Source organism: Dromiciops gliroides, chromosome 6, assembly GCF_019393635.1.
Source record: "Dromiciops gliroides isolate mDroGli1 chromosome 6, mDroGli1.pri, whole genome shotgun sequence".
Lineage (NCBI taxonomy): Eukaryota > Metazoa > Chordata > Mammalia > Microbiotheria > Microbiotheriidae > Dromiciops > Dromiciops gliroides.
The window spans coordinates 93,443,368-93,464,012 of record NC_057866.1 but is presented as its reverse complement, the minus strand read 5'-3'; the positions used below and the strand labels follow the sequence as shown (position 1 = coordinate 93,464,012).

Here is a 20,645-nt window from a genome sequence, read left to right as displayed (position 1 = left end):
ACAGTTTGGAACTGCCTGTCCTCAAAATATTTGACTAAATTCAGCTCTGTGTGTGTGTGTATGCATGTGCACATGCATGTGTGTTCACATGTGTGTTTATGATTTCCAGCCATTCCAGTGTGGCCCAAGGAAGCAGAGGATCCGGTTTCTACTCTTGCCTTTGGGCTATTAACTCATTGAATGGATTTAGGCAAGTCACTTTATTTCTATGGGTCTCAGTTACCTCCTTTGTCAAATGAGGGGATACACTAGACTACCCCTTATAGGACTCATAACAGTTCAGTTCTCTAGAGAGCTTTTACAAGGTTCTACAAAGCACTTTCCTTCTAAAAACCTTTCTAGTAAGTATTATTATCTTCATTTTACAGATCAGGAAGAAGAAGCTCAGAGAGATTAAGTGATTTGCCCACAATCACATAGCTAGAAAGTGCCAGATCCCCTCTCCAGTTCCAACAAGTGCACTGGCTCGCTCATCCAGTCTTCTCTTGAAGACTTCAAGGGAGAGGTAACTCATTACCTCCTAAGGGATGGTTGGAGCTGGGCTGGTCCTTGGATGACAGATGCTGTCTTTTGCCAGGCCTCTGTTGGAAGCCTTTCTCCCAGGACAGGACCTGCCAGGAGCTTCTGCCTTGCTGACCTCCTAGACCTGTCTCCACAATAGGAGGAGGAGGTCACTTGTGTTCTGGGCAAACTTTCTGCAGACTGTGTTTTTTCCCTGGTGTCCAGAAGGGTGATTTCTTATGTTTCTGCTGCTGTGCTAACAGCACAGCTGAGCTACTTCTTACATCCTGGACCTGTCTGCCATTTCCTCCTGCTGCCTCACAGGGCATAAGAAATGGGTAAAGCAAGAGGCCTGAACCTTGGCCCTCAGCCTAGTTTCCATGGCTTTTATTCTTGGCAAAGCCTCAGTCTTCGTTTCCCCAGTGTGTCTGCCTGGGACTGGCATTTTCTTTTTCAATAATTGATCCCATGTACTACAAATGCTGAAGGATTTACTGAAATCCCTCACCAGAGCTCAGTGCTTTGACTGGGATTGAGAGAGATAAACCTGGCCCTTGCTTGGAAAATAAGAAGGATTCTATTTGAACTAGATGTCAAAGAAAAAAACAAACAACCCTTCATCTTTTGGACAATAAATAATCATAGATGTATCAAACCTGAACTGCACATATATGTCTCAAAGGCCTTTTATCTTAGCTAAGAAAATATAAGCACACATATACAAACACACATATGACTTTTTATTCTCTTGTTGCTGTTACGAAGAGGTAAATCATGGGCTCCAAGTTCAGAAGAATTATAGGTATGTGTATATATGTGTACATATATGTATGTATACACACATGCTAGTATGCAATGCACACATTTATATACACATATGCACATATAGACACACATAAACATGCACACATAAATATGCATACATGTGTGTGATCCAGAGTGCAATAGAAAGATGGATGGCGAGCATAAGCTGGTCTTAACAGGTTACTCATGCTGACTTGCATTTTAAAAGTCTTGCAAATTAAAGATTGCAAGCTGAAAAGTATCTTAGATGCCATCCAGTACAAACCCCTAATTTTTCAGATGAGGATAATGAGGCTTAGGGGGGAAAGTGACTTGTCCTGAGGCACCTGGATAGTTAGATACTAGGACTCTAACCAAATCTCAGTACCATGTTGTTGAGGATGCTCTCGATTCATGTATAGATAACTTGTAGGGAGAGTTTGCCTAGCTGGGCACTTGTTTAAGGTAACCATTTTGGATCACAGACTTTAGAGCTGGCAGGAACCTTAGAGAGTATTTTGTTCAACTCTGTCACTTTACAGACAAATAAACTGAGGCCAAGAGAAATGAAAAGCATTGTCATATGGATTAGCAAGCAGCCAAGGCAGGACTTCAGCCTGGGTCCTCTGACTTCCAATCTTGTTCCCTTTCTACCACTTAGATCTGTAAAACAATTTTGGATTACAAGGCAGTTTCGTTGCATCTTCTGGGAGACAAAATATTGTGTCATTAAGTGCTAAGTTGTGTGGGCCGGCTCTCAGGGCTATAGCCATTTGACAGAGGATGGAGATCGTATTTCTTTTACACTTTAACTCTGGCCCTAGTTCAGATACCTATCTAGTTTATGAAATCAAAATGAAAATTCCGAAATAGTTTTCTTCCTTCTCAGTCCCAAACCTACTATAACCCCAGGCTCAAAAAATTTCACTCAGTATTGAACAAGGAAATTGCCTTGTTCATTGGTTTGTAAACCGGTTTTGTAGTTGCTTTATTCATTGGTTTGTAGAACAGTTTTGCTTGGGTGAGGAACTTTTGGAGGGCAGGGACTAGGTCAACCAGTCAACTAGTCATACTGCAGCTGTCTTCAAAGCCTTGTGCTTGGTGTCCAAAGAGATGCAAAGTTTAGGTAAGACTCAGTCACTACCTTCATTGGATCTTACAGCTGATTAAAAGGATAAGATCCAAACAAAGAAATCACAACAAAGCAATATATGTGTTAAGTACATTGGCAAGCTAGGTGGTGCAGTGTATACAGTGCCAGACCTGGAGTCACGCCTTATCTTTCTGAATTCAAAGCTGGCCTCAGACACTAGTAGTGTGACCCTGGGCAAGTCACTTAACCCTGTTTGCCTCAGTTTCCTCATCTGTAAAATGAGGTGGAGAAGAAAATGGCAAACCACTCCAGGATCTTTGCCAAGAAAACTCCAATGGGGTCATAAAGAGTCAGACATGAGTGGAAAAAACTGACTGAACTAAGTACATTAGAGAGGTGCAAAATAAAAAAAGTGCTCTGTGAGGCCTAAGGAGAAAGGTCTTTCTGAATATAGGGGATCAGGGAAGGCTTCCTAGAAGAGGTGGCATTCGAGTTGGGCTTTAAGGAATGAAAAAGTATTCAAACAGGGAGGGTAAGAGAAGGAGGTCATTTCAGGTCCAGGAAAGAGAGTGAGCAAAGACATGGGTGAGGTGCTCAGAGAGCAAGAATCTTAGAGATAGAATAGAATAAGCTCCCTGAGAGGAAGAACTTTCATTTTCATCTTTCTATTCCTTGCCCTAGTGCAATGCATGGCACATAGAGCATGTTTAATAAATGCTTGTTGAATTGGTGTCCCAGGCTATAGGATACAACTGTTATATCTTGGTCCTTGCACAAGAGATATACTTGGGAAACATTTGTTGTATTGGATCGAACTCAATCAGCCCCAAGAATTAGAAGATAGTTTGGGGTCCTGGGTCCTGAAATGTTATTCTTCTCCCTTATCTACATCTACCCTAAAACTTGTTGTTATTGGCAAAGTGATAACTCTCCTTTGTAGGATGGTTGGTAGGAGAGCTGGACTGTGACCTTGGCTTCACTGATTTGAGTTCCAGAGACTGTCCCAGCCTGTCTCCGTGCTTCTCTATACAGCAAAGTAAAAACTCCAATTCTTACAGGCAAAGGGAGGTGGAGGTACCCATTGGGAACATGAATCTGGGTGGGGAGAAGAGTTATGGGGAACAGACAGTAGACTGAATATCTGAACTTTAGTGATAGAGTTTTTTTTTTTGTTTTTTTGTTTTTTTTAGTGAGGCAATTGGGGTTAAGTGACTTGCCCAGGGTCACACAGCTAGTAAGTGTCTGAGGCTGGCTTTGAACTCAGGTACTCCTGACTCCAGGGCCAGTGCTCTATCCACTGCGCCACCTAGCTGCCCCTATTTCTTTTTTTTTTCTTTCTTTTTTTTTTAGTGAGGCAACTGGGGTTAAGTGACTTGCCCAGGGTCACATAGCTAGTAAGTGTTAAGTGTCTGAGGCTGTATTTGAACTCAGGTCCTCCTGATTCCAGGGCCGGTGCTCTATCCACTGTGCCACCTAGCTGCCTAGTGATAGAGCTTTGATTGACTTTGGTGTGGGAAGAGGCTGACTTTGATTTCAGTTTGAGGTCTGAACAGCACATCAGACACTTGGCTGGACATCAGGGGAAGAAAAGAGATGGTTGGTAATGAGATCCTTTCCCAACATGGTACCAGGGAAGGCATGGGTTGTAATGCTGTCCAGAGTTAGCATTTTTGGTTCTTTTCTATGGGAAGTGCTGTCTCACCTCTGGTACTGCCCTTCTGTGTTGGGGGGCACACAGATGAAGAGAGCTATGGCCCTGAATATCAGAGTCTGAGGAACAAGGGCAGGGAATGACCTGGATCAAGGGAAAACCTGATGTAATTAAAGAACAGCAATGTTCTCAGCAAGTTAAGGGGCTGGAGGCAGAACATAATCGACAGACCTTTGACGGGGCTGGTTCTTTGTCTGACGCAGGCTGCTCTTGCCTTGTGATCAGTGCATTTAAAAATGTTTTGTCTTAGATTAGGAAGAGAAGAAAATAAACAATAAAGTACAATGAATTACTATGAGGTATTCTAGTAATTGAATATTCAGATTTTGCTTAAAATCATAGAATATCAGGGCAGGATAGGTCCCTCAGAACACAAAGAATAAAATATCCTGCCTGTGGTGGTGGAAAGAACTGTAGAATACAAAATGGTAATGTTAGGAATTATGCTACAAGGTCACGGAACCTAGAATAGAAGAGCTCTTAATATTATTATTTTACACAAAACCCTCCACTTCCCTGTCTCTCAATAATAGGAAGTTAACAAATACATCAGCACAGAGGATTGATTTTTTAGATGCAGTAAAATACATTCAACACTAAAATTCTATCATAAAGACTTTAATCTTTCTTTGACAATTCAGAAAGCATTAGCAGAGTGTCAGAGCCACCATCAAGGGCATCAGTAACTGGACAGGTTGGTGAAAACACTGCAGATGTAGGAGGCTGAGGGTGGATTGAACTGGGAACTATTGCCCCCACCCCAGGGCTAGGAGAATGGTCATTGGGACATGTGTATGTATATGGATATGTATATAAATGTCTGTATATATACATATATGTATGTGTGCAAATATGTGTATATATGTACATGTGTGTATACATATACACATCCTTCATGGAGTCCAATGGTTCTTTTGTGTAGGGACTATTTGGACGGTCACAATCCATCAGGCTCACAATTTGTATTCTCATAGCTTATAATGACTACTGAGAGGACCCTCTGCCCACCTCAGATCATTTTTTAAAAGCAGTACCTTTGGTCTGGCAGACTCATCCTGAATGAGATGATGTATATGACAAAGCTTTGTCGTCTCTTGACAAAAAGTGCTCTATAAATTCCTGGTCCTAAGAACTGAAATGAGTTTTTCTTCAATCTACTTGACATAGGGGTTTTAGGAAGGATGTGATGGCCAAGTGGATTGGGTGATAATTCTTATCCAGATGTGCAGAATTAATAAAAATGTTTGTAACGAACGTGGGTTCTTTGCTCTTAGGGGCCTTTTGGGGAATCTTTCAAGTTACTTAAAGGGCAGACTTGACAAATTGGTAAATTATTTTCTGGGTAGTAAAAGGTATCTTTCTTTTTAAAAGAGAGGTGGTGCAGTAGATAGAGTGTTGGAGTCGGGAAGGCTTGAATTCAAATCTAGCCTCAGACATTTACTAGCTTTGTGATCCTGGGTGGGTCATTTATCTCTGTTTGTTAGCATCTATCTCCCACAGTTGTTGTGAGGATCCAATGAGATAATAATTGCAAAATGCTTAGCACAGTGCCTGGCACATATTTAGTGCATATAAATGTTAGCCATTGTTATTATTGTTAACATATTTTTAAGAATGCAGTCGTCTAGAGTCATCTAGAGCCCCTTCATGTCATGGAGGTGATCCTGGGTTCTGGTTCATCCTTCATTCAATAAACTTTTACTACTAAGTAAATGTACAAGACATCGGACTGGGTGCTAGAGATATGAGTCAAAACTAAAATATAGTTCCTGGCTTTAAAAGAGTTCCTGTATTGTAAGCTCCTTGAGGGCAGGGGCTATCTTTTGTTTCTTTTTGTATCCCCAGTCAGTGCCTGACACACAGTAGAAACTTAGTAAATGTTTATTGATGGATTCAAGGCACTTATTCATTGTAAGTGTCAAGGAGAGGGGAAAGAAAGATACAATCTATACCTAAATAAGAAAATACAAGATAATTTGAGGAGACAGGAATTTAATGCTTGAATCAGGACAAGTTTCACATAGAATGTGGATCATGACCTAAGCCTTAAAGGAAACAAAAGGTGGTAAAAGGCAGAGAGAAGGAGGGAATGTATTTCAGGCATGTGGGCAGCCTGGGCAAAGATGCAGAGCTGAGGGATGGAGTGATGAGTCCCAGGGATAGCCAGAAGGTCAGTTTGGCTGGAACACGGAGTGAATGGAGGAGGAGGAGTCTGAAATAAGCCTGGGAAGGTGGGTTGAAGGGAGATTTCAGAAGACCTTACAGGCCAAATCGAAGAGTTTGCATTTTATCTTCAGAGAGCAACAGAAGATTCAAGCACAGACCTGTGCTTGAGGAAGATTCTTTTGGCAGCTGTGGGAAAGATGGGTTGGAGAGCAGAGAGACTGGAAGTTGGGGTGCTAACTAGGAGGCTACTATAATTGTTCCATAGGTATCTCAGACTCAACACGTCCAAAGCAGAGCTTGTTATCTTTTCTCCTAAATCCACCTCTCCTCCTAACTCCTTCCTTACTTCTGTTGAGTATACCAGCATCCTTTAAATCAATCTAAGTTCAAAACTTTAGGAATTATTCTTGACTCTTCCCTCCCTCTCTCATTCGGTCAGCTGTCAGATCTTGGGGATTCTCCATCCCCAGCATTTCTCACATACTCCTCCTGTCCTCTCACCTGAACTCCTAACTGGTGGACTCCTAATTGGTCTCCCTGCATCCAGCCCTTCACCTCTGCAATTTATCTTCCACAAAGCTGCCAGATGGGCATTTCTAGACCACAGGTCTGATTATATCACTCCCTTGCTCAATAAGCCTCAATAGCTCCCTGTTGCCTATAGGATGCCCTATTTGGCACCGATGATCCTTACCCCATCTGCTCCAGGCTTTCATTCCAGGCTGATTTTACATTGCTCCTCCATTCCGGCCAAACCAGCCAATTCCACTTGCCATTTCTTATAGTGAGTATTGTATCTCCTGCCTCCTGTGTGCCTTTGCACAGACTGGAATGCTTTTCTCTTCCCCTCCACCTTGTGGAACCTCTAGTCCTTCTCAAGGTTTGGTCCAAATGTAACCACTTATAAAAGGCTTTCCCTGATTCTCCCTATGAAATGACTTGGAATTTACTGTATATAACATTCTGCATTTATTTATCCATTTACTTCTTGTCTTCTCTCTCACTGCCCCCAACCCTTTACAGGAGAAAGATCACGCAGTGAGACTCCTACCTATGTGAATATTCCTGTCAGTCCCACTTCCAAGAAGCAGCTTCACTACATGGAATTGGAGCTTCAGGAACCTGGTCCGGGAATAAGAGGTAGGGAGGGATGCCGACAATGCTTCCTCTTTTCTATGTCATCTCCAAGTCCGCTTGGATCACCTTGGGAAAAGGTCTCGATTGGGCATGGTTGCCAGCTCTAGATATCTGTTTCCAAGACTAACCCCCCATCCCATCCCAGACCACCCATTTCCAATCTATCTCAGATGCATCAGGTGAGAAATCGGGTTCTGTAGAGGAATGAAAAGTGCACAGGACTTAAAGTCAGTACAGTCTTGCCACTTGTTAGACATCTCACCTTGGGCAAATCGTTCCCCTCTGGCCCTCTGTTTTCCCAACTGAAAAATTCAAGGGTTGAATTATATAGATAATTCCCAGCTCTCCTCTTTCTCTCATCCTCTCATTCTCATCTGTTCCATGCCCCTGACTCTGGGAAGGATTGTACTCAAGTCACTCCCCAAAGTGAATTTTTTATTCCATTCTTTTGTCTCCAGAAGAAAAAGAGATGGGAGAACCTCCTTTGGTAGTGTGTTCATCTGTCTCACAGTTTTAAGAATTGGGAATTTCTTTAGTTCTCTCCTAAATTCTTCCTGTTTCACATCCAGTATCACTTCCAAACACTCAATAAGTTAATTTAGCAGGAAGCTTCCTGACAAAGTAATTCATACAGCAGCTAACAAGTATACTTGTTGTTCAGTCATTTTTCAATTGTGTCCACCTCTTTGTAAGCCCATTTTGGGGTTTTCTTGGCAAAGACACTACAGTGGTTTGCCATTTCCTTCTCCAGAAACCAAGGCAAATAAGGTGAAGTGATTTGCCCAGGGTCACACAGCTAAGTAAGTGTCTGAGGCCAGAGCTGAACTCAGGAAGATGAGTCTTCCTGACTCCAGGCCCGTGCTCTATCCACTATGCCACCCAGCCACCCAATAAGTATACTGTCTGGCTTTAACTGCAACCTGGCTTTGGACAGAGAATTCTTGGATTTGAATCTGTGCTATGTGATCTTGGATAAGTCATCCCCGCCCTTGGCCACAGGTTCTTCATCCTTGCAGTACGAGGATGCTGGACCGGGTCATCTCAAAGTCCCCTGCCGCTCTAATCTGCCACCTCACAAGAGGCAGGGTTCGTTTGTGCTTTCTTTGCCACCTCTGCTTAGGGCTTGGTTGGAACTTGGGCTGGAGCAGTCTTTGTCTCTTCTGGGTGGGGGATCCTCCACAGGAGTCATGGCTGCATAGTATCCTGGATCCCACCACAGAACCTCCCACTGAGGCTCACTGGACTAGGGCCTCCCCTGCTGTAGGCGTCCCTTGGCAGGGCGGGCTCCGGGAATTCATGAAAGGTCTTGCTTTTAGGGGCTGGAGCCAGCCGGTATGCCCAGATTGACATCACTGCCACGGAGACGGCGCACAAAGTGGGCGCTCAGCACGCACAAACCCGCGAAGAGCGTCTGCAGGAGCTAGAGCAGAAGTCAAAGGGGGCCCATCAGTGACCAGCCCGTGGAGAGCCAGCCTTGCTGGGCCAGGGCGCTTCTGGGCCAGCTCTACGTTCTCACCTCCAGGGCTTGCCTCCTTCAGGTCCAGCTGCAGCACCTTGCTGTCACATCAGGTGCCTCCTGGAGACCTCATTCCGACCCAGACAAGAAGGTGGTGGTGGTACACCAGGGGCTGAGTTATTTTTTCCAGCTTGTATCATGGTGCTCAGAAGGTCAACGTTTGCTACATAATGGGAGTCCCCAAGTTAGTTTCTTTTCCCCGGATCTGTGTGTCCCCTTGGAGGGAGGGAGTGTGGTAAAGTCGAAAGAACATTCCCTAGATCTGGTGTCAGAGCGCTGGGTTTGAATCATGGCCAGGCTGTGCAACCCTGGGCAAGTTAATCACCTTCTCTGGACCTCAGTTTCTTCATCTCTAAGACAAAGACATTGGACTAGGTGATCTCTGAAGCCCCTTCTAGTTCAAATTCCTGTGATGGAGTGGGGAAGGGCCTAGGCCCCAAAGCTGAATAATCTTAGTCCAGAGACCACACACAGGGACACAGCACTTATCCCATAGCAGTAGGTACCCAGTAAATGTTAAATAGTATGATGGAAAATGAACAGACCACAGGCCCTTAGATCCATGCACTTGCTATCACTGTGTGTGTGTGAGTATGTGAGTGTGTGTGTGTGTGTGTGTGTGTGTGTGTGTGTGTAGTCATACTGAAAGCAGAGCTGGAACTCCAGCCTGGAGGGCCTGGGTGCATTTTTTTTTTTTCCTTCATTCCTCTCAGGTGGAAAAGTCCCCACTGACTGCAGGGGAAACCCCTTCAAAAGTAAGTGACAAGTATCAAAGCTATTTCAGTTTAAAAAAAAAGGACAAAAAGTTCCACTAGCAAGTTACCAACAGTCCTCTGAGAACAGTCACCGGGGCCTGAAGACATATGCTGTAGATGAGAGAAAAATGGCAGTTTTGCACATGATTTTGGGAAGGGGAACCTGGGCTCTGCCCTCGTTCTACTTGTTGCTGACTCTGGACAAATCCCCTCCCCTCTGTGGGCCTCAGGATCCTCACCTGTAACATGGGCATGAGAGTGATGATCACTGCTCTGTCCTGACTACTTCACAGGGCTGTTTTGAGGATCAAATTAGATAATATATGTAAGGCACTTTATAATCCATAAAGTGTTATTACAATCCATAAAGTGAACTATTTATTATTATTTTATTATTATTATTATCTACTACTACTACTACTATTACTATTACTGTTCTTTATAGATCAATAGTTCATCTGTGTGGGTTCCTCTGCCATGCAGACCCTGACCTCCTTGTGCTTTAAAAACTCCTTAGTGGCTTCCCATCTGGTGATGGATCCCTCATACTTGGCTCAGCTCGTCCTCAGACAAGAGAGAGTTCATCAGTAGTCTCAAACATGAATTCTTTGAAGCTGGATAGGCCTTGCCAGAGCCTGTGCTCCCCTGGTGGTGCCTTTCAGAGCCCAGGGGATGCCCTGTGCTATGATGGAGGATTAGAATGGAAGATGATTATTGTTGACAATGGTGGTGGTGGCAGCAGCAGTAGCAGGGAATTTCCTGACTGACAAATAGGCATAACCACCATCAAGGACCCCATCTGGGTAGCACAACTTCCTTTATTTCTTTGGCATCAGGTCCTTGGGCAGATAGACAAGAAGAACCTTTTATGTTAGAGTTTAGACTGGTTTGTTTTACCAAATCCCAACAATTGCATTCAAAAGTCTGAGTTTCAGGTTGAGTTACTACTTGAACAACTTTAAGAAATTTCTCCCTGCTCCCTTATAAGGGCAAAGGAACTAACATCATGGACTTTCCCATGTGTATAGGTATTAAGAGACTGTATTATATTTAAGGAATGAATAAATAATTTTTAAAAATGAGAATTTTAAAAAATGCTACCTGCATGATAATAGACCCAAATGGTTAAAGCCTGTTCGGTAAATGTGTATTAGAGAAAGCCTATAATTTATCTGATTGTAATTGCTTCTTGGAACCTATTGTAGTTGTTCATGTAAATAGTATGAAATCCCTGATATTATATTTTAAAAAGCATATTATTTTCTTGTAGGAGAGCAGTGTTCTCTTTCATAATGTCTTATTGTGTCTTTATTTATGATTTTGGCTTTATCTGTTCTTCACTCAACTTTGGGTATTTACAGTGCTTTAAACAGTAGACCAGGTTCTAGGCTTCTGGAGGACTTATGTGCCCTCACAACAGGCGGGTAGAGCAAAGTTTTCTGAAGTGATAGACCATGGTTACTAACCCCAGTACCAGGCTTCAATATTTAAAACATCTCGGCGTCAATCCTGGCCCTCTGGTGACTCTGGGAAAGCCACTCGATTTCTCTGTACTTAGATTTCAATGCTCACCTGTCCCACAGGAGTTCTGGGTAGATTAATGAATGCACAAAATGCTAGAACCATTGGAATATTCTCAAGACTTCACATATATTATCACACAGCTTTTTTTTTTTTTTAAGTGAGGCAATTGGGGCTAAGTGACTTGCCCAGAGCCACACAGCTAGTAAGTGTTAAGTGTCTGAGGCCTGATTTGAACTCAGGTACTCCTGATTCCAGGGCCAGTGCTCTATCCACTGCACTACCTAGCTGCCCCGAGAAATTAGAGTTCAAAGGAGACCTTATTCTGTTTTTTTTGTTTGTTTGTTTTTTTGTGAGGCAATTGGGGTTAAGTGACTTGCCCAGGGTCACACAGCTAGTAAGTGTTAAGTGTCTGAGGCTGGATTTGAATTCAGGTCCTCCTGACTCCAGGGCCAGTGCTCTATCCACTGCGCCACCTAGCTGCTCTCACACAGCTTTTTAATGGGTTGACATTATTTATGATGAAGATGGATTAGCCCTATGTTACACTCACTCTCCAATGTAACAGCTATTAGGGTCATCCCTGATCTAATTTTCTTCAAGGGCTCAATAAAGCAAAATTCAGACGCTTATTTGAAATGACAACCAGCCAAATATTTGTCCTACATGCACCTACTGGGTAGAGGAGGAAATAGTGGCTACGGCAGAGGTACAGTAATAGGGCAAGCCTGGTCACTTGCTGGTGGTCTTTGTTCATATTGCTTTGAATTTTAAAATACTACAGTAATGGGTGGCTAGCTTTGCAACATGGCCTCTTCAACTCCCTATAGAATTGGCCTTGTGTCCCCTGCAGGAGTTGGGGGAGAAGAATATATATGACACTGGGGAAAGATTGTTGGCCTGGAAGACAGGAGCCCTGAACTCTGGCCAGAGCCCCCCTATTATGTCCCCTTGCACTTGTCACTTCCCCTCTGCTGGCCTTGGTTTCCTCATTTATAACATGTGGGCATGGGTGGCAGGGAGAATTGTGACACTTCTCAATCCATTCCAGTACTGGGTCCAGGTTTATTTGTAAATGATCCTACTGCTCCATTTTAGGCACAAATGTTAACCTCTTCTTTTAGAAAACCCACCTGCCAGAGTGGTAGTTTTCACTTATCTTAGCCATGCAAAGAAGTTAAGAAACATTTGAGAGATGGAAAATTGAAAGCATCTAAGAGGTGGAAAGTTGATAAAGAAGAAGCCAGATGATCTACAAGGTAGACACATTTCCCTACCTCCTGATTAACCGGCAAATGGCTCTTAATGGAGTAGATACACACACAAGTGAAAATGTTTTGCACTGAGATATAGTGCTTAGAATAGTGCCTGGCACATAGAATAACCATCAATAAATGCTCCTCTCCCCCTTCCTCCCTCCCTCCCTCCCTCCCTCCCTCCCTCCCTCCCTCCCTCCCTTCATCCCTTCCTTCCTTCCTTCCTTCCTTCCTTCCTTCCTTCCTTCCTTCCTTCCTTCCTTCCTTCCTTCCTTCCTTCCTTCCTTTCCTTCCTTCCTTCCTTCCTTCCTTCCTTCCTTCCTTCCTTCCTTCCTTCCTTCCTTCCTTCCTTCCTTCCTTCCTTCCTTCCTTCCTTCCTTCCTTCCTTCCTTCCTTCCTTCCTTCCTTCCTTTCCTTCTTTCTTTTCCTTGACTACAGGTGCATCCTGAGTTGACAGAAACAAGGGCAGGTAGTAAAGGAGGAATAAAAAAGCATGATCTGATTCTGTTAAAAATTGCATTGGGGGCCCTACATCTCAAAATGAGCTGGGGCTTACTACAACTGCTCAGGATGATTCCCCCCCCCCAAAAAAAAGGCTTAAAAACTTTCCTGGAAAAGGGAAGGGAAGATTTAGACCCAGGAGGGATCTGAAAAGTCTTCAGATACATTCCCCTGGTTTTTTTTTTTTTTTTGGTGAGGCAATTGGGGTTAAGTGACTTGCCCAGGGTCACACAGCTAGTAAGTATCAAGTGTCTGAGGCTGGATTTGTATTCAGGCCCTCCTGACTCAAGAGCCAGTGCTTTATCCACTGTGCCACCTAGCTGCCCTCCCTTTTTCCCCCAGTCCTCTGATTTTACAGGTGAAGGCCCTGAGACCCTGAAGTGACTTGCCTTAGTTCATCTCAGCAGACCCCAGGTCCTCTGAAGCAAAATCCATTATTCTTTCCATTACACAAATGTGACATTTGCCTAGTTTCACAAGTTTATGATTTTCTTGGTGACTGATATTTTCTTCCCAATATTTTATTTTGAGGCATGGAACACCGGTTATTGAGGAGGAAGCTAGTTAATTCATATGAATTAAACTTCTAAGAAACATTTACTTTAACTCAAAGTCTCAGCAATAGATTTCTTGCAATTTATTCCACATACAGATAGCTCTTAGCACAGCAGGAAAGGCAATGCAACTAAGAGGCGTGGCCACAGTTCAGGAGAAAGCCTGCATTCCCACCCACATAAGGGCTGTCATTAAACACTGTATTTATTTGGGGAAGAGAACATCACAGTTGGTGGTATTTTCAGATAGCAAAGAGTCCTGGATTGGAAGCCAGAGGTCTTAGGTTGAAAGCCTGTCACTGACTATTTGTGTGTTCCTAAGACACTGTTTCCTCATCTGTAAAATGGGAGTGGTGGGGGATCAGATTAGGGTTTTTCAGTTTGGGGTCAGAGAACTTGTATTTTATTTTTATTTAGAAATTTTTAAATATTATTTTTAAATCATAAAAATATTTGATTATTTTCAATTTACACATAAAGATAGTTTTCAACATTTGTTTTCGTAAGATTTTTAGTTCCAAATTTTTCTCTGTCCCTCCCTTGCCTCCCCCCCTCTCTAAGACAGAAAGCAATCTGATATAGAATATATATGTATCACATTAAACATATTTCTGCATTAGTCATGTTGTGAAAGAAGAATCAGAGCAAAAGGGAAAAAACTCAAAAAAGAAAACAAAAACAAAAGTAGAAACAGTATGGTTCAATCTGTATTCAGAATCCATGGTTCTTTTTTCTGGATGTGGAGAACATTTTCTATCATGAGTCCTTTGAAATTGTCTTGGATTATTGTATCGCTGAGAAGAGCCAAGTCTATCACAGCTGATCATCACACAATGTTGCTGTTACTGTGTACAATGTTCTCCTGGTTCTGCTCACTTCACTCAGCATCAGTCCACTTAAGTCTTTCCAGATTTCTCTGAAATTGGCCTGCTTATCATTTCTTACAGCACAATAGTATTCCATGACATTCATATACCATGACTTGTTCAGCCATTCCCCAGTTGATGGGAATCCCCTCTATTTCCAATTCTTTGCCACTACAAAGAGAGCTGCTATAAATATTTTTGTACATGTGGGTCCTTTCCCCTTTTTTTATGATCTCTTTGGGATACAGACCTAGTAGTGGTATTACTGGGTCAAAGGGTATGCACAGCCCCATAACCCTTTGGGCATAGTTCCCAAATTGCTCTCCAGAATGGTTGGATCAGTGAACTTGTATTTTAATAAATGTATTTCAACATATCCCGTTTCCTTTGTAATCCTATGTATTTTATTGTATGCATTTAGAAACATTATTCTTTGAAAGAAGGGTTGGGGGCAGCTAGGTGGTGCAGTGGATAAAGCAAGCACCAGCCCTAGATTCAGGAGGACCCGAGTTCAAATCCGGCCTCAGACCCTTGACACTTACTAGCTGTGTGACCCTGGGCAAGTCATGTAACTCTCACTGTCCCACAAGAAAAAAAGAAAGAGGGGTCCACAGGCTTTACCAGATTGTCCAGATGGTCCAAGATACAAAATGATATTAAGAATCCCTGGACAAGATGATCTCTAAACTCCCTACTCTAAATCTTGGGTCTTATGATCCTAATAATGATGCTGGCATAGAACAAATGATGGTGAGTCCTTACCTATGTAAGGAGCCTAAGTAGACCTTCCCTTCAAAGTCAGGGTGGTATAGCAGCAGAATGGGGGCCTTGCATGTCTGCTCTCTTTTGGGGTTTCATCATATCCCCGCCCATCCTGGGAAGGTGGCCAGGAAGGTGTGTTCAAAGTGCTGTTCCTTTAGGAGTGCCCAAGAGTCACAACTTGTTTGGATGGGAAGGAACCTGAGAGGTGGTCTTGTCCAATTCACTCATTTTACAAAGAGACTGGGGCTAATGTCAGAGCAGAAATGTCAATGCTGATCTTTTCACTTCCAGTTCAGCGTTCTAAGAGCCACTGTGCTTCCCTGCTGATTCCTGTTTTTGTGGCATTGTGACAAATGGCCCTGAGGTTACTGAATGGATCGAGCCACCAGGATAGAGGGTAGTCTGTGATGATTTTGTGCCTGAAACTCAGCAAATGCTACTCATCTGACCCTTTTGAGAAATTCCCTTTTTTCTTGGGAGGAATGCTCTGTAAGAGTCTATCAAGCATTGTGTGAACAGAGATACAGCCATCCTTCATTGCTGAAGTCTTCATCTGCATAAGCTATTTTCTTTCAATAATTATACAGTAAACTCACTTTAAATTTTTTTAAAATTTTAATTAAAATTTTTTTTTTCAATTTCAATTTCAATTTTTGGGGGTAAATTCCCTTTTAAGGGCAGCCAGGTGGTGCAGTAGATAGAGCACTGGGCCAAGAGTCAGGAATATCTGAGTTCAAATGCTCCCTCAGACACATACTAGTTATGTGACCCTGGGCAAGTCACATAACCTCTATTTGCCACAGTTCTCATCTGTAAAATGTGGACACACTGGAGAAGAAAATAGCAAACCACTTCGGTATCTTTGCCAAGAAAACCCCATGGACAAAAATTCATGGGGTCACATAGAGTAGGACTTCACTGAATCACAAAAACACTGAATATAACTCACATAAAGGGCTGTGCTGTACTGGGGAATGCAGAGACATGCATCTATTCAGCCCAAAGGGGGGTACTCAGCTGGGAGGGGGTGCTCCAGTGCTCCTCTGGGAGGGAGGTTCTCCTACTATGATTTCGAACAGTCTCCCTGGCTGGAGCTGTCTAAATTGCGTAGTGGGAGTCGGGGCAAAATATTATTTTGGGGATTCATTATCAAGGAGAAAAACAATATGTTGGTAGACAAAATATTATTTGGGGAACACAGCTGTACAAACCTTTGAGGAATCTTATAGTCAGTATTTTTCCATGAGAATATTCCATCAATTACAGCTTCCCCTTAAGGGGAACCTGTCATAGCAGTCTGTCTCAAAACCATGGGGCCTAATCTTATAACAGCCTCTCATATAGGACCCCATACAATCCATAGAGATGGAGAAGTCACAGCATTTTTATTTACTGTACAAAACTCTCCCAATTAGTCAGACCATAGGTCAATGCAAATAACACATGTAGTTTTTTAAGGCCCTTTATAATGACATCATCTTTAATGATATTCATAGCTAATAACTCACTTTTATATGGTGCTTAGTATGTGCTGGACACTGTACTAAGCACTATAAAAGTATCATTTGAGGGACAGCTAGGTGGCACAGCGGATAGATCACCGGCCCTGGATTCAAGAGGACCTAAGTTCAAATCTGACCTTAGATGTGTGACCCTGGACAAGTCACTTAATCCCAATTGCCTCACCCCCCCCCAATAAAAAAGTATCATTTGATTTTTGTAACAACCCTGTGGTGTTTTTATTCTCATTTTACAGATGGAGAAACTGAGGCAAACAGTGTTTTGTTTTAAGTAACTTGCTCAGGGTCATACAGCTAGTATCTGAGGCTGGATTTGAACTCGGGTCTTCCTGACTCCAGACCATTGTTCTGTCTACTATGCCCTGAATCTCAACTGCCTTCTAAATCATTAAAGGAAGATGAAAATAGCTTTGCATTGAACTAACTCCCATTGATTTACATATTATTCTTAGCACCAAACTCATTAGGGGATTGTTTTCCCCCAATGGACCTTCCATAAATTGGGTAATTGTGGACAAGGATTTAACCTCTTGACAGGCTGACCTAAACTGGGGGAGTAGAGCTCTGTGAACTCAGTTGTAGAAAGCAAGGGTCAATAGAGAACCCTATGTCCTCCCAAGAGGAAGGACTGAGGCACAGTGTCTAAAGAGCTGGCCTCTGAGTCAGGACATCTTGGGTTCAAGTCCTTCCTCTGAAACATACTGACTGTGACCCTGGGAAAGTTGCCCTAACCTCAGGGTTCCAGGGCAAAGTTGAGGTCGAGGGAGTTTTCTTTGGCAGGGGTTCTTTGATGATCTATTCCTTGGCCTTACCCCTAGTCTACAAATGATAACAGAGCATGCTCATACCTTTGATGTAAAGGGAGGAAAGGCACTCCCACCCACTATCTGTGCCCCAAACCCTCTCATCTTCCAAGCTTCCCTACTTCTTTGTCCAAGGCACCACCCACCATCGCTCTAGTCTCTCAGTTTTGAAATTCTGGCGCCATTTTCAATGTTTCCCTCCCCCTCATGGCCCATATCCACTAATCTGTTGTGTAATCTGGTTGTTTCCACCTACTCAACATCTGTTAGTCTCCCAGACTCAAGACTTTTCCATAGGCTCCAGTCTGTCTTACTCTCCACGCTGCTCCTCAAGTGATTTTCCTTAAATGCAGATCTGATCACGCCCATCACCAACTCGATCAGCTCCAGTGGCTCCCTATAGTCCCAAGATAAACTGCTCTGTTTATCTTTGGAAGCTCTTTGCCATCTGGCCCCCACCTCATTGAGCATTGCTGGACCAGCTGGTCTTTGTTCCTTATACATGACACCATCTGCAGGCTTCATGTCTTTGGCCTGGCTGTGCCCTGGGCCTAGGATGCGTCCCCTCTTTGCTGCCATCCTTTAGTCTGTCTCTTGCTTCAAGGTGCCCATGAAGCTTCCCCCCAACCATTAGGGCTTCCCCTCCCCAAATGACCTTATATTTAGAGACTGTATTTGTCTTTCTTCTCTTTACATTTATCCTGAACATGCTCATATATGGACTTGACTCCTCAATTACTAAGTCAGCTTCTTGTGGGGTGAGGGGGTGTAGCATTTCATTGTATTTCATCTCCAGGGCCCAGCACAATGCCTGGCGGCAGACTTTTTGATTGACTGATGACCCAAGGCTGGTGCCCTTTTACCAGCTGTCTGCAGGTGCAAGAAATTTAGGCAAATTCCTAGTCTTGGCTTGAAAATGGCCCCCTAATGAACGGCAGGTTCAGCTAGTTCTCAATTAGTTCTGAGAATGAGAGAGAACGGCAAACGGGGCTGCAGGACCTGGGAGCTGGAAAAGCTTTGTTCCAGTCCCTGCTCTATTGCTAACTTGATATGAAGCCCTGGACAGGTCAGTTCAATTCTCTGGTCTTCCTCCTCTCTTTGCTTGACAAACAGGGATGGTGGTGAGAGACTAGCTGAGGTCTCCAGAAGCTCTAACCTCCTACGTTGAACGTTCTAAGGTCCCTTCCATCTCTGACTTTCTAGGTTTATATCCTGCCTTTGATGCTTGCTTACTACCAGTATGACCTTGGTAAAGTCACCTAACCCATGTGGGCCTTGGTTTCCTTGCCTCTACAATGAGGGAGTTGTGCCCTTCCGCCTCTAAGTGCCGAGATCCTATGAGCTAACATTTTGTGGTCTCTATCTAAAAGCTAATTCCATCTCTGTCAGTGTGTCCCAGGTTTATCTTTGGTATGTTTTTTTTTCACTGAGGGTAACATAATTCTTATTGATCAAATAGTTCAACTTATACACAGGAAGCAACTGAAATACCCAGAAATGATAAATATAATTGAATCTATCTTGGTGACTGGTGACAACAGAAATTATTTAGATACAAGAATAGCAGCACCAGGGGATTTTTTTTTGGGGGGGGCAAACTGGTTAACAGATCTGCAACCAGAGTGATTAATGCCATTCCTAGAATCATGACTTAACAACTTCTCTCACTTAAGCATAATGGAGCCAAAGTTTCCTTTTTAGCTTCTTTGACCAATCTTACTGATCCAGACCCAATTTCAAATAGTTTGGTAATTTACCAGGTCTCTGATGGAACTACTTTCAATATGAACATTTATTCTTTCAAGTCTATATTCCTTCTAAAGGAAATAAAAGGGACCTTTTTTTTTGGCAAGGCAATGAGGGTTAAGTGATTTGCCCAGGGTCACACAGCTGGTAAGTGTCAAGTGTCTGAGGCCAGATTTGAACTCGGGTCCTCCTGAATACAGGGCTGGTGCTTTATCCACTGTACCACCTAGCTGCCACAAAAAGGACCTTTTATAGATAAAATCGTATTGAACAGATATGAGTCTCAGAATAAATGTTTTTTTATAAATGCATGAAATTACAGAGGGAATGCAAAGAAAGATAAAGGTGAGGGGCAAAATAAAGATATAATTTCTCCCCCCCCCATTCAAGTTCATGGACCTCCTGGAATTTATAAATAGGCCCCCACAGATCCTGGGTTTAAGAAACCCTGGTCTAGTGCAACTCTTTCATTTTATGTGAATCCCACAGAAGAGAGGTGATTGATTCATGGTCATACTGGTAGTAACAGAGTGACTTTGGACCCCAGCGTTCAAATCTGGGTCCCTGGACTTTGAAATCCAGTGTTTTTTCTACTCTGCCCTTTCTTTACTGCCAAACAATGTAGGGGAATGATGTTGGTTCAAATTCAACAGCATTGGAGGGAGTTAGAGCACAAAGAGTATTGGAATAGGAATCTGGACGCTTGAGTTCACATTCCAGCTGATCCCACCTAGCTGTTAGCTGGGTGCTGTGGGCAATTCTGAGCCTGTTTCCCCACGGTGCTAGTGTGAGAATCATGGGGAGGGCTTTGGCTAATCCTAGGGTTTTGTACAGAGTAGGTATCATTATTATTGTAGCCGGGCAGAGAATATCTCACAGAACCAGTCTGACTGCAAGAAATCGGAGTGAATATGTCAACTGGAGGGGAACAAGAGAACTTTTTCAAGCTACTCTTCTGAAAAATATATTTCGAGTCACTAAATGTTTTTGGGAAGATTTTTCATTATGCACTTCTAGGACAACATAAACAAGAATTGTGCAGGATGAGGGATGAATGAATGGTAAGCATGCATTTACTGAGGCACTATGATGAGATACAGATATCTTAGAAGTGACACAAGGAGCTTAAGTTCTTTTTTTTTAATTAATAAAGTATTCTATTTTTTTCCCGTTACATGTAGAGATAGTTCTCAACTTTTGTTTATACAGGCTTTCCAATTTCAGATTTTTCTCCCACCCTCCCCTCCCTCCCCCCTCCCCTAGACAGCAGGTAATCTGATATAGGTTTATACACACTCACACACACACACATACATAATAACATTAATCCTATTTCTGCATTAGTCATGTTATAAGAGAAAAATCAGGGCAATGATGAAAAACCTCAAAATAGAAAAAACAACAGCACCAAAAACAAAAGAAATAGTATGGTTCATTCAGCATCTATACTCCAC

The 20,645-nt window shown here is 42.9% G+C and overlaps 1 protein-coding gene across 1 annotated transcript in view; it reads left to right on the top strand.

Annotated features, from left to right (window-relative positions):
* Positions 1-8,980, top strand: part of DOK7 (docking protein 7) — a 123,026-nt gene extending 114,046 nt beyond the window's left edge. Inside the window, exons 9-10 of the mRNA XM_043969696.1 lie at positions 7,278-7,394; positions 8,708-8,980. Coding sequence (XP_043825631.1) covers positions 7,278-7,394; positions 8,708-8,844 — 254 coding nt within the window. The 3' untranslated portion in view covers positions 8,845-8,980. The remainder of the gene's footprint in view (positions 1-7,277; positions 7,395-8,707) is intronic.
* The last annotated feature ends 11,665 nt before the right edge of the window (positions 8,981-20,645 follow it).